Source organism: Lepidochelys kempii, chromosome 3 (assembly GCF_965140265.1).
Source record: "Lepidochelys kempii isolate rLepKem1 chromosome 3, rLepKem1.hap2, whole genome shotgun sequence".
Lineage (NCBI taxonomy): Eukaryota > Metazoa > Chordata > Testudines > Cheloniidae > Lepidochelys > Lepidochelys kempii.
The window spans coordinates 156,969,084-156,981,491 of NC_133258.1; the positions used below are offsets into that span (position 1 = coordinate 156,969,084).

The 12,408-nt window shown below is 37.0% G+C and overlaps 2 protein-coding genes across 9 annotated transcripts in view; one reads left to right on the plus strand and one right to left on the minus strand.

The window, feature by feature from the left end:
- The window catches only part of CDC42BPA (CDC42 binding protein kinase alpha), a 322,274-nt gene that overhangs the window by 284,362 nt on the left and 25,504 nt on the right, over positions 1–12,408 (plus strand). For all 7 annotated transcript variants that reach the window (XM_073338668.1, XM_073338662.1, XM_073338664.1 and 4 more), the window contains 5 exons: positions 935–1,151; positions 3,597–3,659; positions 4,510–5,103; positions 7,242–7,339; positions 8,818–8,902. In XM_073338668.1, coding sequence (XP_073194769.1) covers positions 935–1,151; positions 3,597–3,659; positions 4,510–5,103; positions 7,242–7,339; positions 8,818–8,902 — 1,057 coding nt within the window. The remainder of the gene's footprint in view (positions 1–934; positions 1,152–3,596; positions 3,660–4,509; positions 5,104–7,241; positions 7,340–8,817; positions 8,903–12,408) is intronic.
- Positions 1–12,408, minus strand: part of COQ8A (coenzyme Q8A) — a 124,540-nt gene that overhangs the window by 1,479 nt on the left and 110,653 nt on the right. The window contains exon 15 of one of the 2 annotated variants that reach the window (XM_073338682.1): positions 2,257–2,369. The exons of the other annotated variant lie outside the window; for it this stretch is intronic. Coding sequence (XP_073194783.1) covers positions 2,301–2,369 — 69 coding nt within the window. The 3' untranslated portion in view covers positions 2,257–2,300. Of the gene's footprint in view, positions 1–2,256; positions 2,370–12,408 lie in introns of those variants that run through there. 2 annotated transcript variants of the gene reach the window in all.

The following is a 12,408-nucleotide window of genomic DNA, read 5'->3' on the forward strand; positions in this document are numbered from 1 at the left end:
GAACATGTCAAATGCAAGTTTTCAGCTGATCCCACCCCAAACAAAAATAAATAAAAAAGAAATAGAAGATACTTTGCTTATCTGAGATCTCTACTCTCACACTTTTTATTAGTGTCTCCTTGTCTTCTCCAATGTCTCTTCACGTCACAATCTCTAGCAGTAAACTAGCAACTCCATACTTCTATGGGGTCAGTGATATTCTCACGCTTGACTTTTTAGTGATTTAGGTAGAGTGAATCATAAAATACTTTTTAGAACAGATCTTCCAGAACTTTCTCTCATTCAGTCTTGTGAGTGACTAATAGGATTTGTTCTACAGGGAAACATAGAAAGCATGTCAAAGCAGGAAAAAAACAAACAAATAATAGTGAATATTTTAATATAATTTAGAATTCGACTGCTGGATTAACAGCCACTGGCATTAAAGAAGTTAAATTCTTAAAAAGGTTGAGTTTGATACTGAGTGCAGTTTCAAGTCAGAGATGGTTTTTCACTTTTACATGTAATCAAGTGGTCTAGCTATTTGAAAAGTTTCACAGGTCTGGGTTGCTCATGCATCGTTCCCATTACATTTAATGTTAACAAAAATTGTAGGTGTGTACCAAGTACAGAATAGACTTTCAGAAATACTTGCTAAGCATGTTTTTCGTTTATAAAATGTCTTAAGACATAGATACCCTAAATAATTTAGAGTGGAAATCTCTGAATTATATCGCTAACAACAAATCCACTTAAAATGAAATTTTCTTGGTTCAGTCACCTTCACTAGGTTATTTTTGCATGGATTTCTGATGCAGAAACCCAAGTTTTCAGTTGATTGAATTCAACTCAAGTCAGTATCTAATGAAAAGGATATTGATAGCCATGGACTTGTGTTTCAATAACTAATGCTTTTCCTTTGTTTCTTAAGCATATCCATTTAAAACTTTTTCAGGTTACAGCTTCCCAGCTTTCTGCATCCAGTAATAAGTGTTCGATCCTGATTCTAGCAGACAGTGAGAATGAAAAGAGCAAATGGGTAGGAGTGCTGAATGAATTGCACAGGATTTTGAAGAAGAACAAGCTCAAAGACCGATCAGTCTATGTTCCCAAAGAGGCTTATGACAGCACCCTCCCTCTCATCAAAACAACCCAGTCAGCAGCAATCATAGGTATGAAGTTGATAATCTGCCATAAACACATCTTGGGTGTTACTGGACACAGTTTACAATGTTAACACTTCCTGTACTCTCCTTTCTTCCTAGGCAGTGCAACAAAACTCTGTCGCAGGAAATTATGATGAGCCATAAATGTGCATCTAGATCTTTTTTTAAAATGTAGAGCAAGCTGGTTTGTAAATTAGGCGAGCCAAAAACTCTAAGGTGCTGTGTTAAGGTTGCATTCCCCCGTGAAGGGCTGAGTTCAGATCCTACCTGTGACCATCTATATTTCTGACACATAAATGCTAGCAATATTGGCTCACTCTAAACAAAAGAGAGATCAATTCAGTCCCTTTGTTTCCTCCCACCCTCTGAAAATCTAAGAAAAATAAAGCTTCTGTCTATGACTTCTGCTATTCCAAGATAGATGTTCATACACTTTACTTAAACAGCAATGTCAATAAAATTTTAGATTCTAGCTGCAAATAATTAATTCCCATTTATTATGTTTATTATTAATTGTGCCCCTCAACATGTATTAACTTGGTTTTGCACATGCAAAATGAGTAATTGCATGACCAAAAGCCACATGTGCAAATAATGGATTTGCACATTCAAAATAGCGGTGCTTGTAAATCCCATTTGTGCAATTGAAGCTAAATCCTGAGACTCCCTTACTCAGTTTTTACTCAGGCAAATTTCCAGCGAAATCTATGAAACAAATGGGAATTTGCCAGAGTAAAGCGGACTAAGGAAATCTGGGTTAGAACATTAGGATTTGGCCCTTCAGGAGGCCTGCTCAGACTCTGGATCCTAATGTATGCAATTCAGCACAAAAGTAATCTTGGGTTAAACAACAGCGTGAAATATTGTTTGGATAGAAGAATTACCCACAGAATGAGGTCAGTAACCCTCTCTATTGGCTACTGAATCACATTTGTTGAGTATTTTATGCCATATGGCAGTATGGATGGTACTATGAGGAAGTGTGGTAGGATGTTCAGTGTTTCTGGGAAATCCTTAAGAGCATTCCTCCCTACCCTCTTTCATAATTAACATCCCTGTGGCTAAGGAGTGGGCATGATTTACATTGTATTGTGTGACCACAGCTCCTTACCTAGCCAAAAGTAGCACTACAGAGTGAGTAATACAGAACTTCCTTCACCACTTTATCATCTCAGGACTGAAGATACAGCTTCCATTAGCACTCCTGTCCTCTGAAGTAAGAACCTAGGACAGAGACACAGTCTGGATCTATTACATGCTAATGCCCAGCATCTGTAGTTTGATTATTTAAATTTGATATTTTATTTGTTCACTGCAAAGTCAGTACTGTGCTTAAGTGCGCTGAAAAGTTGTTCTGTATAATGTTACATAGTGACATTTCTACTAGCATGAGAAATAGAAACAGGCTGTGATGTGTCTTTCAGCTTTTTCTTATGAAAGAAATAAAAAGGGACGCTACCAATGTATTTTGTCTTCATATAATTTTTTGGTTTTGGTTTTGGAAGACAGGATTAGAATTCAAAATGATCTTGACAAACTAGAGAAATGGTATGAAATAAATACGATGAAATTCAATAAGGCCAAATGCAAAGTACTACACCTAAGAAGAATAATCAGTTGTACAAATACAAAATGGGAAATGACTGCCTAGGAAGGAGATCTGGGGATTATAGTGGATCACAAATTAAATGAGTCAACAATGTAAAACTGTTGCAAAAAAATGTATTAGCAGGAATGTTGTAAGCAAGACACAAGAAGTAATTCTTCCACTCTACTCAGCATTGATAAGGCCTCAACTGGAGTACTGTGTCCAGTTCTAGGAACCACACTTTGAGAAAGATGTGGACAAATTAGAGAAAGTCTAGAGGAGAACAACAAAAATTATTAAAGGTCTAGAAAACATGACCTACAAGAAAGGTTGAAAAAATAATTTGTTTAGTCTGGAGAAAAGCAGACTGACATGATCACAGTCTTCAAATACGTAAAAGGTTGTTATAAAGAGGAGGGTGTTTTCCTTATCCACTGAGGATAGGACAAGAAGCAATGGGTTTAAATTGCAGCAAGGGACATGCAGGTTAGATATCAGAAAAAATTTCCTAATCGTACATGTGGTTAAGCACTGGAACAAATTACCTAGGGAGGTTGTGGAATCTCCAACACTGGAGGTTTTTAAAAACAGGTTAGACCAACACCTGTCGGGTAATGCTAGATAATACTTAGTTCTGCCTCAGTGCTAGATTATTTTTTGGGGAGGGACTAGATTATTTTTGAAGTCCCTTCTAGTCCTACATTTCTAGAATTTTATGATTTTCTATAAGTGACAGAACTTCATGTATTAACATGTATCTGCTTTATGTCCCTCTTTTGAAGCAGTGTCCAAAGAGAAATGCCTCACCTTTTTTATTTGTTTTTCTTTTAATTTTGTTTTGTTTTGTTTTTTTACTATCTTAGATCATGAAAGAATAGCTCTGGGCAATGAAGAAGGGTTGTTTGTTGTGCATGTCACCAAAGATGGTAAGATATAATGAATTGTATTAATTATACTAATGTTCAGTTTGAGTAGTCAGAAAAATGACACTCTAAACTTTGTTCTCTTTCAGTATCTTCTAGATCGAATTTTCTAAGTTTACAGTTCCAAAGATGATTTTAATAACTGCCAGCTGTGTAGCTTCCACATGGGAGCTGATAACCAAGCTGTTCTATGTTGTTTCTGCCTCTGGCATCATTGCCGGTAATAAAGATTCTGCAACTGAAATGTAGCTTCTTTGCTATATTTGCAAGATTTTGTTGCATTAAGCAGAATGGTCTCTGCAGATATAACAGAAATAAAAATCTGTAAATTCTGTAAAGTAAGTAAACCTACCACAATGGTGCAGACCTTCTTGTTGAGTAAATTTTTACTTAGTCACTTTTCTGACTATAAGCAAAAACAACGAGGAGTCCTTGTGGCACCTTAGAGACTAACAAATTTATTTGGGCATAAGCTTTTGTGGGCTAGAACGCACTTCATCAGATACACTATAGGCACTCTTTAAATTAATGGTTTTCACATGGAATTTGCTTTTATCGATTTGCAAGAAAAATCCACTTCTCCTCCCTCGCATAGCTGTTGGGAGGAAGAACAGCATATTTGACTGAGATCACTAGTCAGGTCCTCAAGCGGAGGAAGGAGAAAATCAGGACCTAGTATTTCTAATATAAAAATAAGTGGAAAAATGGTTTTATTTGTGTTGTAATTTTGAGACAGTGTTTATATGTCCTAAGAAAGCAGTAAAGGGTTTTCTTTAAATTAATCCTTTTTGAAAGAATTTTTTAAATCAGAATGCATTTTAAGATAGGTTTACTTCAGGTTTTTGCTTTGTAGAAATTATTCGTGTTGGTGACAATAAGAAAGTTCATCAGATTGAGCTCATCCATAATGAACAGCTCATTGCAGTGATCTCAGGACGAAACCGTCATGTTCGGCTTTTCCCTATGGCAGCCCTGGATGGAAGAGAAACTGAGTTTTATAAGCTAGCAGAGACAAAAGGCTGCCAGACAATAGTTTCTGGACAGGTACGCCATGGAGCCCTTACTTGCCTGTGTGTGGCTATGAAAAGACAGGTCCTGTGTTATGAACTGAATCAGAGCAAGACGCGTCACAAAAAGATGAAGGAGATCCAAGTCCTGGGAAATGTCCAGTGGATGTCGGTCTTCAGTGAGCGGCTCTGTGTGGGTTACCAGTCAGGATTCCTAAAATATCCCCTGCATGCAGAAGGGAACCCATACAGTTTGCTCCACCCAGATGACCACACCCTATCATTTATTGCACAACAGCCAACTGATGCCATCTGCGCAGTCGAAATCTCAAATAAAGAATATCTGCTGTGTTTTAGCAGCGTTGGGGTTTATGTTGACTGTCAGGGCCGAAGATCTAGACAACAGGAATTGATGTGGCCTGCAACACCATCCTCTTGCTGTAAGTGTCTCTGTGTATATATATATAACTGGGTGTGTATATAATTATTAATTACTACTGTTTGTATTTGAACTGCATGTGCAGTGCCCCAGGTGCACTCACAGGGGGCACTTCATGAATGTATTACCTCAAATTTTCCCTGGGTTTCCAAATCTAGTCGAAGGGCCTCGTTTTACACTTGTGTATCTGACTTATGCTGCTGTTAATGAGAGAACAGTAGAGACTCAGGATTTTCAAACTTGAATACCTAAAATCATCTAAATAAGTGGCCTAATATTCAGAGTGTTTGAGACCTGTCTGCTCCTTCTGAGGTTCATGGGATTTTCGTGCATTCAGCGTTTCTAAAAAAAATGTCACTTTTATTGAGGAGTCTAAATTTAGAACTCCAAAAGTGAAAATTTTGGTCAACATCTGGAGCTCTCAGGGCCATTCAGTTCTGGTGGTTTGGTTTATACCTGTCTCTAATATTGTTGTGCTTTTCACTCCTTTCTTCCATCATCTCCATTTTCTCTTCTTTCTCCCACCCAACTCCTCTGCTCTTCCCCTTCTCCCTCCAAAAAAAAAAAGGAAAGAAAAAAATTCTGGCAGACAGACAGTATTGACCATATATGCCATGAATTTAAGAAAAAATCATCTTCCTTATCAAAACATGTCAAGATTTCTTATTCCAAGAAGTACTCTGTTAAATATTTATTCCACATTTTTCAAGGACATGACCTTCAGTCTTCAAGAGTAAAAAAACAAAATAAAACACAAAACCCTATCAGACTTTTCTTATGCCTTTAAAAGACTGTCTGAATTCATTTTAAAATTAGTTTAAAATATACAGAAGTCCTAAAATTTGCCAGTTAATAAGCCTGGTATTATATTTCCAATTGGATTTTGTTGTTTTTTTTTTAATATATATAATTGAAATTCTTTCTTTGCTGCAAAAGCAGCATATGCAGCCTTCGGGAAAGAAGGAGGGTTTCACATTGCCTGAGTGTAGCCCTTTTTGGCTCTTGAAGGAGAAGCATTGATAGGATCCAAAGGGAAACCTGTTAGCTATTTCTCATTCAAAAGGATAGTGGCTACAGTCTTAGGGCCTTGAAAATGAATGGGTCAAAACAAGGAGAAATGTGGACTGCCTATGCAAAGGATTTAGAGTTTCACTAATAGGCCACTAGTTCAAAGACTACCCAACCTGATCGTTACCATTTTTAAGACTTTTTGGTTGCCTATGTGAAGCAAGTTGATGTTCTAATTCCAATTCCTAATGAATGTACATCCAGTCTCAGAAACCACTATCACAATCATCACAAATTGAAACCTTCATTAGTAAATTCAGCCGAAAGGTCAAATCTTATTGGATATGGATCACCGTTAGATTTAGTCCCAGCAGAACTAAAAGTTGAGACACATTAGAGAGGCAGTATGCTATTTCCTCCATGCTGTATCTGATCTGTGGATGAATGGAGGACTTAACTCTCTAGAGCTGTCAATCTTGCACATTTCACTAGCACTAAATTCTATTAAAATCTAGAAAATAGGAAATGAAAATCGAAACCAGGGGAAATGTGAGGACTGTCTTCTCAGTTCCTGGTTCCAATTGCTGTTCAGTATAGAGTTCCAGAAATGAACAGCTTGGCTTCAAAATCCAGTCAAGATCACTGTGTACTTGTCTACCACATCATTTCATTTACAAAACCTAAGCACTTAAAAGCAAGGTAATGAATAATTAAGGGTACCATAGAAAGAGAGAGAGAAACGTTAAACAAAAATTAATTTTTCAAATCAGAATAATATTTTATGATTTATAGCTCAAAATAGTTTGTTTCTGCAGAGTCTTAAGAAAATTAATCATTCTTCTTTGCCTTCAAAGTAAATCTTTCGGCAGTTTTGAGGTCAATCAGACTTTCCAAGCACATGTTATAGGGCTGCCAAAATACAGTTTTGTGAAGAAAGTCAGTTGCATCCTTAACTATAGTGAAGGCTTCTGCTTCTTCAGAATTGGAAGCTAGCCCAGTGTTCTCAGAAGTATCAGTAATACTTGGAGTATATTTCAATGAATGCAGTTAAACTGTCCTTAAGAAATTCTGTGCTATGAATACTGTGTTGGCTAAATGCATATGACAATGTATTTAATCCTTCCCTCTTAGGTTACAATGCACCATGCCTCTCAGTATACAGTGAAAATGCAGTCGATATCTTTGATGTGAACTCTATGGAATGGATTCAGACTATTCCACTCAAGAAGGTAACTAGCTTTGGGCAGCAAACCAATTTGCCAGGCTATAATACTCCTAACAAATGTGTCTAAAAAGTTGATAGCAGCTGGGATATGGGACATCATTAAAGAATATACTTGAACTGAAAGGAACTGCTAATAGAAAGACAAATGTGCACCTTGACATGCTGTCTGCTTCGGCTACGATTTCGTCATTGCAGATAAATGAGTGGTGAATCAATACCCAGGAAAGTCTTTTGCACTTGTTGGTTTTTTTTATAGAATATTAATGTCATAGAAACTGATAGTTTCTGTGTTATTGCCATAACCTAATAGATATTACAGATTGAAAAGATCTGAACAAGTCTTGCCCCACTTGGAATTTCAGGATGTTATAACCAGCTATGGTTAGAAATACTTTGGTGGGACCAGCACAAATACTACTAGAGCTAAAATGCTTTTTGGAACACTGGTCCTACATCAGTGATAAGGAGGAAATATTTTCATAGCAAAAATACAGCATAACACAGCAAAGAAAATCTTTTTGCTGGGAGAAAACTGTCACTTCATTACTAAATACTGTATTTTTCAGCACTTAAATGTTCAAGAGTTGAAAACTGTTTGTCACACCTTGGGCTTGATTGACCAATGTGTTACTCCAGTTTTAAACGGCCAAAAAATTTCATTCTTGCTTTTCAAGGTGAAATTTATTATCTTTGATTACTGGTAAACACAGAATGGTAGTGTAACAAATGAAGCCACTTTTCAGCAAGAGGGGAGCTGCTGTATGTAGGAGACTCAAAAATGGTGATTTGATAGAAAGATTTTATTTTTCAATAGAATATACAGTCTAAATATAGTGAGAAATGATTTTCATCTTTTGAAATTTGAAACTGCAAAAATCTGTGTGACGTGACACTGCCGCACAACATCAAGTTGCAAAAGCATCATCAAGATGCTAATGCCCTGACAGAGGTGTGTCTCTATGCTTAAGGTCTGAAAAAAAAATAGACTCATTGCAGAACCATATGTTTGAATCCTGGGAATTTAGCCCTCCGTCATTTAGTTAAATAAATTGTTTTATGCAATTTACTGTGGGCAAGTTACTTAGATGAAGCCTTAAACACCAGGATTGTTTCTGTATTGGGTGATCATTAAAGATGCACTGTCATTCCTCACAAGAGCAGAGAATTCTAGGGTGACCAGACAGCAAGTGTGAAAAATCGGGATGGGGGTGGGTAATCTGAGCCTATATAAGAAAAAGACCCCAAAATCGGGACAGCTGGTCACCCTAGAGCATTCCCATGTGCCACTGGCCAAAATTGCTTTTATGCTACTGTTGTGCTGTATGCTCTGCACCAATTGGCTCCCTCCTGTGCACCTCTGAGATGGCTGTATCTTAGTAAAGCTTGTTTTATACAGTTTTAATGCTCTTTGGAATCTTTCAAGATGAGAGGCACTATATAAATATGATTTATTATGAAGGTATTTGTTTTCAATTGTTTCAGGTACGACCATTGAATACAGAAGGATCACTAAACCTTTTAGGACTGGAGACAATTAGATTAATATACTTCAAAAATAAGATGGCAGGTAAGTAAGAGAGAGCAGATTTTACAACTGCTATTGTTTCTTTTGAAATAGCACCTTGCTCTGGCCTGGATATTTGAGTTGTGGATTATTATATCTCAAACCCATCTGTATTTATTAACTTGGAAGCAAACCAGGCACTGGGATACCACAATGATTTGGAGAGGTATAAAAGCCTACTTTAATTACGTTGAACCTTTTCTCTTTTCAAACTTGCAATGAAGAGTAGGATTTTTTTAATCTTAACTTTAAAGAGATTAGAAAATAGAGCCCACCAAAAGCCCAGGTTCGTCACCTTAAATATTTGGAAAATCCATGATTATGTTTTACTTCAAAATTTGATTCTTGTATTTTGGTGTGTTCAGAGCCCAATGCCACCATCTTAGTTATGGTCTTTAATTTCTTGGTGATAAAGTAAAGGATTAGAGCAACTAAAAAACTGTTAAAATCCAGAATCCGTTCCTGCCAAAATATGGTGTCTAAAAATGCAATAGGGAAAATGTAGGCTTCCATAAGGTTCTCTCTAATTCTGGTTTAAAATCAGGTTTACACATATCCAACCCCTTCCCCCAAAACAGTACCCTGCGACTCAGAACCTATTAGTGTCAGAAAGCAGTGCAGTACTATTCTTCATAACATACTGACAAAGACCATCTGCATTTGTGTGCCAAAGAGTTGGCTTTGAAATATTGACAATTTCTTATGCTGCTTTATAGCACGTTGCTATGAGATGTTTCTGTGTTGCTCTCTTCAGTAAAAATGATCAGCTAAAATATAAGTTTCAGACACATTTTTTTGTTATTTTACTTTAAAGTGTTTCTACTGTTGGTGTGTGAGGATTTTTTCTAATTTTCTTTTTATTGGAAAATTAATAGAATGTGACAAATGCTATATAAATAGTAATAGTAACAATAGTTATAGTAGTATCATCATCAGATTTTACAGTTAAATATATAAAATTGATCCATAGAGAGAAAAGATAGTAACTACTTTAAGTAAATAATTTTACTGTTGTGAGTATAAAAATATAAATGCACAAGAGGCGGAATAAACAGAATGATTGCCATGGTATGTAAGTTTATAACTATACACCCAAAAAGCCACCAGTGGCCTCTAAAAGTTAAACTAAGAGGAATATAATTTTCTAGAGAGAGAGTTAAGTATCTATTGAGATCCAGTTATTGACAAGCAAATTACTCTAAGTGGGATAGAAGTGGTAGAGAGGAACAATATGTGGGAGTATGTACAGAGAATTTGCAGATCTAAATGAGGGCTGGGAGTTAGATCAGGAGCCAAACTATCCCAATAGAAAAGTGAGCGAAACAGGTTTTTTGCTCCTCTACACATCTCAGCATCTTCCAAAAAAGGCTGCCAAGCAACAGGTATTCTGCAAGTTTATCTCCTTTAAGATTTGTAATTTTTTTCATTACTAGTATAGACCATGCTTTATGAAACCAGCCATTAACCTTAAGGAAAGAAGGAGTTATATGCAAAGTTACATGCAAAACCTAGTATCACAGTGGGCAGTTGCTGTTGGATGAGTTCATGCATGGTACATGTCTGGAGGATCCATATTTTCAAAACCCAAAAAGCAGTCTTAGCCTTGTTTGAAAGTGAGGTTCCTGTTATTTGGTTAACATTGCTAAAGATCTAATCCCTAAGGCCAGGTAGGATAGCGATCGATCTATCAGGGGTTGATTTATCGCATCTAGTCTAGACGTGATAAATCGATCCCGGAGCACTCTCCCGTTGACTCTTGTACTTCACCACCACAAGAGGCGCAAGCGGAGTCGACAGGGAAGCAGCAGCAGTCGATTCACTGCCATGAAGATGCCACAGTAAGTAGATCTAAGTACGTCGACTTCAGCTACACTATTCTCGTAGCTGAAGTTGCGTATCTTAGATCAATCCCCCCTCCCCCAGCGTAGACCAGGCCTAAGAGTTGGTTGTAGGAAACAGCCTTGATTTTAGTGATCATATTCACTTTAAACTAAATGGAAGGATAAACAAAAATAGATCTGCAACGAGGGTTCTTAATTTCAAAGGGCAAACTTTAAAAAAATTAATGCAAATGGACTGGACTGAAGAATTCAAGGATCTGAAGGTGCAGGAGGCTTGGAATTAGCTTCTGCAACTTTGACTTAAAGTATCTGAAGCCTGCATCCCAAGCAAGGGAAAAAATTCGTAGGGAAGGATTGCAGACCAAGCATCTCAAACAGGTTATTAAGAGAAAGCAGAAAGCCTACCAAGAATGGAGGATGGGAGGAATCAACAAGGAAAGCTACCTCTTGGAGGTCAGAAAGTATAGGGATAAAGTGAGAGCTGCCAAAAGCCAAATAGAGTTGGACCTTGCAAAGGAAATTAAAACCAATAGTAAAAGGTTCTATAGCAATATATATAAAAAAAAAAAACAAGAAAAGAAGTGGAACTGCTAAGTACTGAGGATGGGGTGCAGATTAAAGATAATATAGGCATGGCCCAACACCTAAACAAATACTTCGCCTCGGTTTTTAATAAGGGTAATGAAAAGCTTGTGGGTGGTGGCAGGGTAGCTAATGGGAAGAAGAATATGGAAATAGAAATTAGCACATCCGAGGTGGAAGTCAAACTAAACATCTTAAGGGGACTAAATCGGGGGGCCTGGATAATTTCTATCTAAGAACACTAAGGGGACTGGCACATGAAATTGCAAGCCCAAGACCAAGGATTTTTAATAACTCTGTAAACTCAGGGGTCATACCCTATGACTGGAGAATTGCTAATATAGTACCTATGTTTAATAAAGCGAAAAAGATGATGCAGGAAACTACAGGCCTGTTAGCTTGACCTCAATTGTATGCAAAGACTTGGAACACATTTTGAAAGAGAAAGTAGTTAAGGACATAGAGGTAAATGGTAATTGAGATAAAGTACAACATGGTTTTACAAACGGCAGACTGTGCCAGAAAAACCTGATCACTTTCTTTGACATAACTGATTTTTTTTAGACAAAGGAAATGCAGTCGATCTAATCTACCTCGATTTCAGTAAAGCATCTGATACAGTTCCACCTGGAAAAATCAGTAGTTCAATTGGAGATGATGGGGATTAATATGAGAATTGAAATGTGACTAAAGGAACTAGTTAAAAGGTAGACTACAACAGGTCATACTGAAAGGTGAAGTGTCAGGCTGGAGAGAGGTTGGTGCAGTTCCTCAGGGATTGGTTTTGGGACCAATCTTATTTAACATTTTTATTATGACCTTTGGCACAAAAAGTGAGTGTTTGCTAATAAAATTTGTGGATAACACAAAGTATTGCCAATACTGAGGAGGACCAAAATATCGTACAAGAACATCTGAATGACCTTGAACACTGGAGTAATAGAAATGGGATGAAATTTAATAGTGCAAAGTGTAATGGGTCATGCACTTAGGGACTAACAACAAGAATTTTTACTATAAGCTAGGACTTATCAGAAGGAAGTGACAGAGGAGAAAGACCTGGGTGTATTGGTTCATCACAGGATG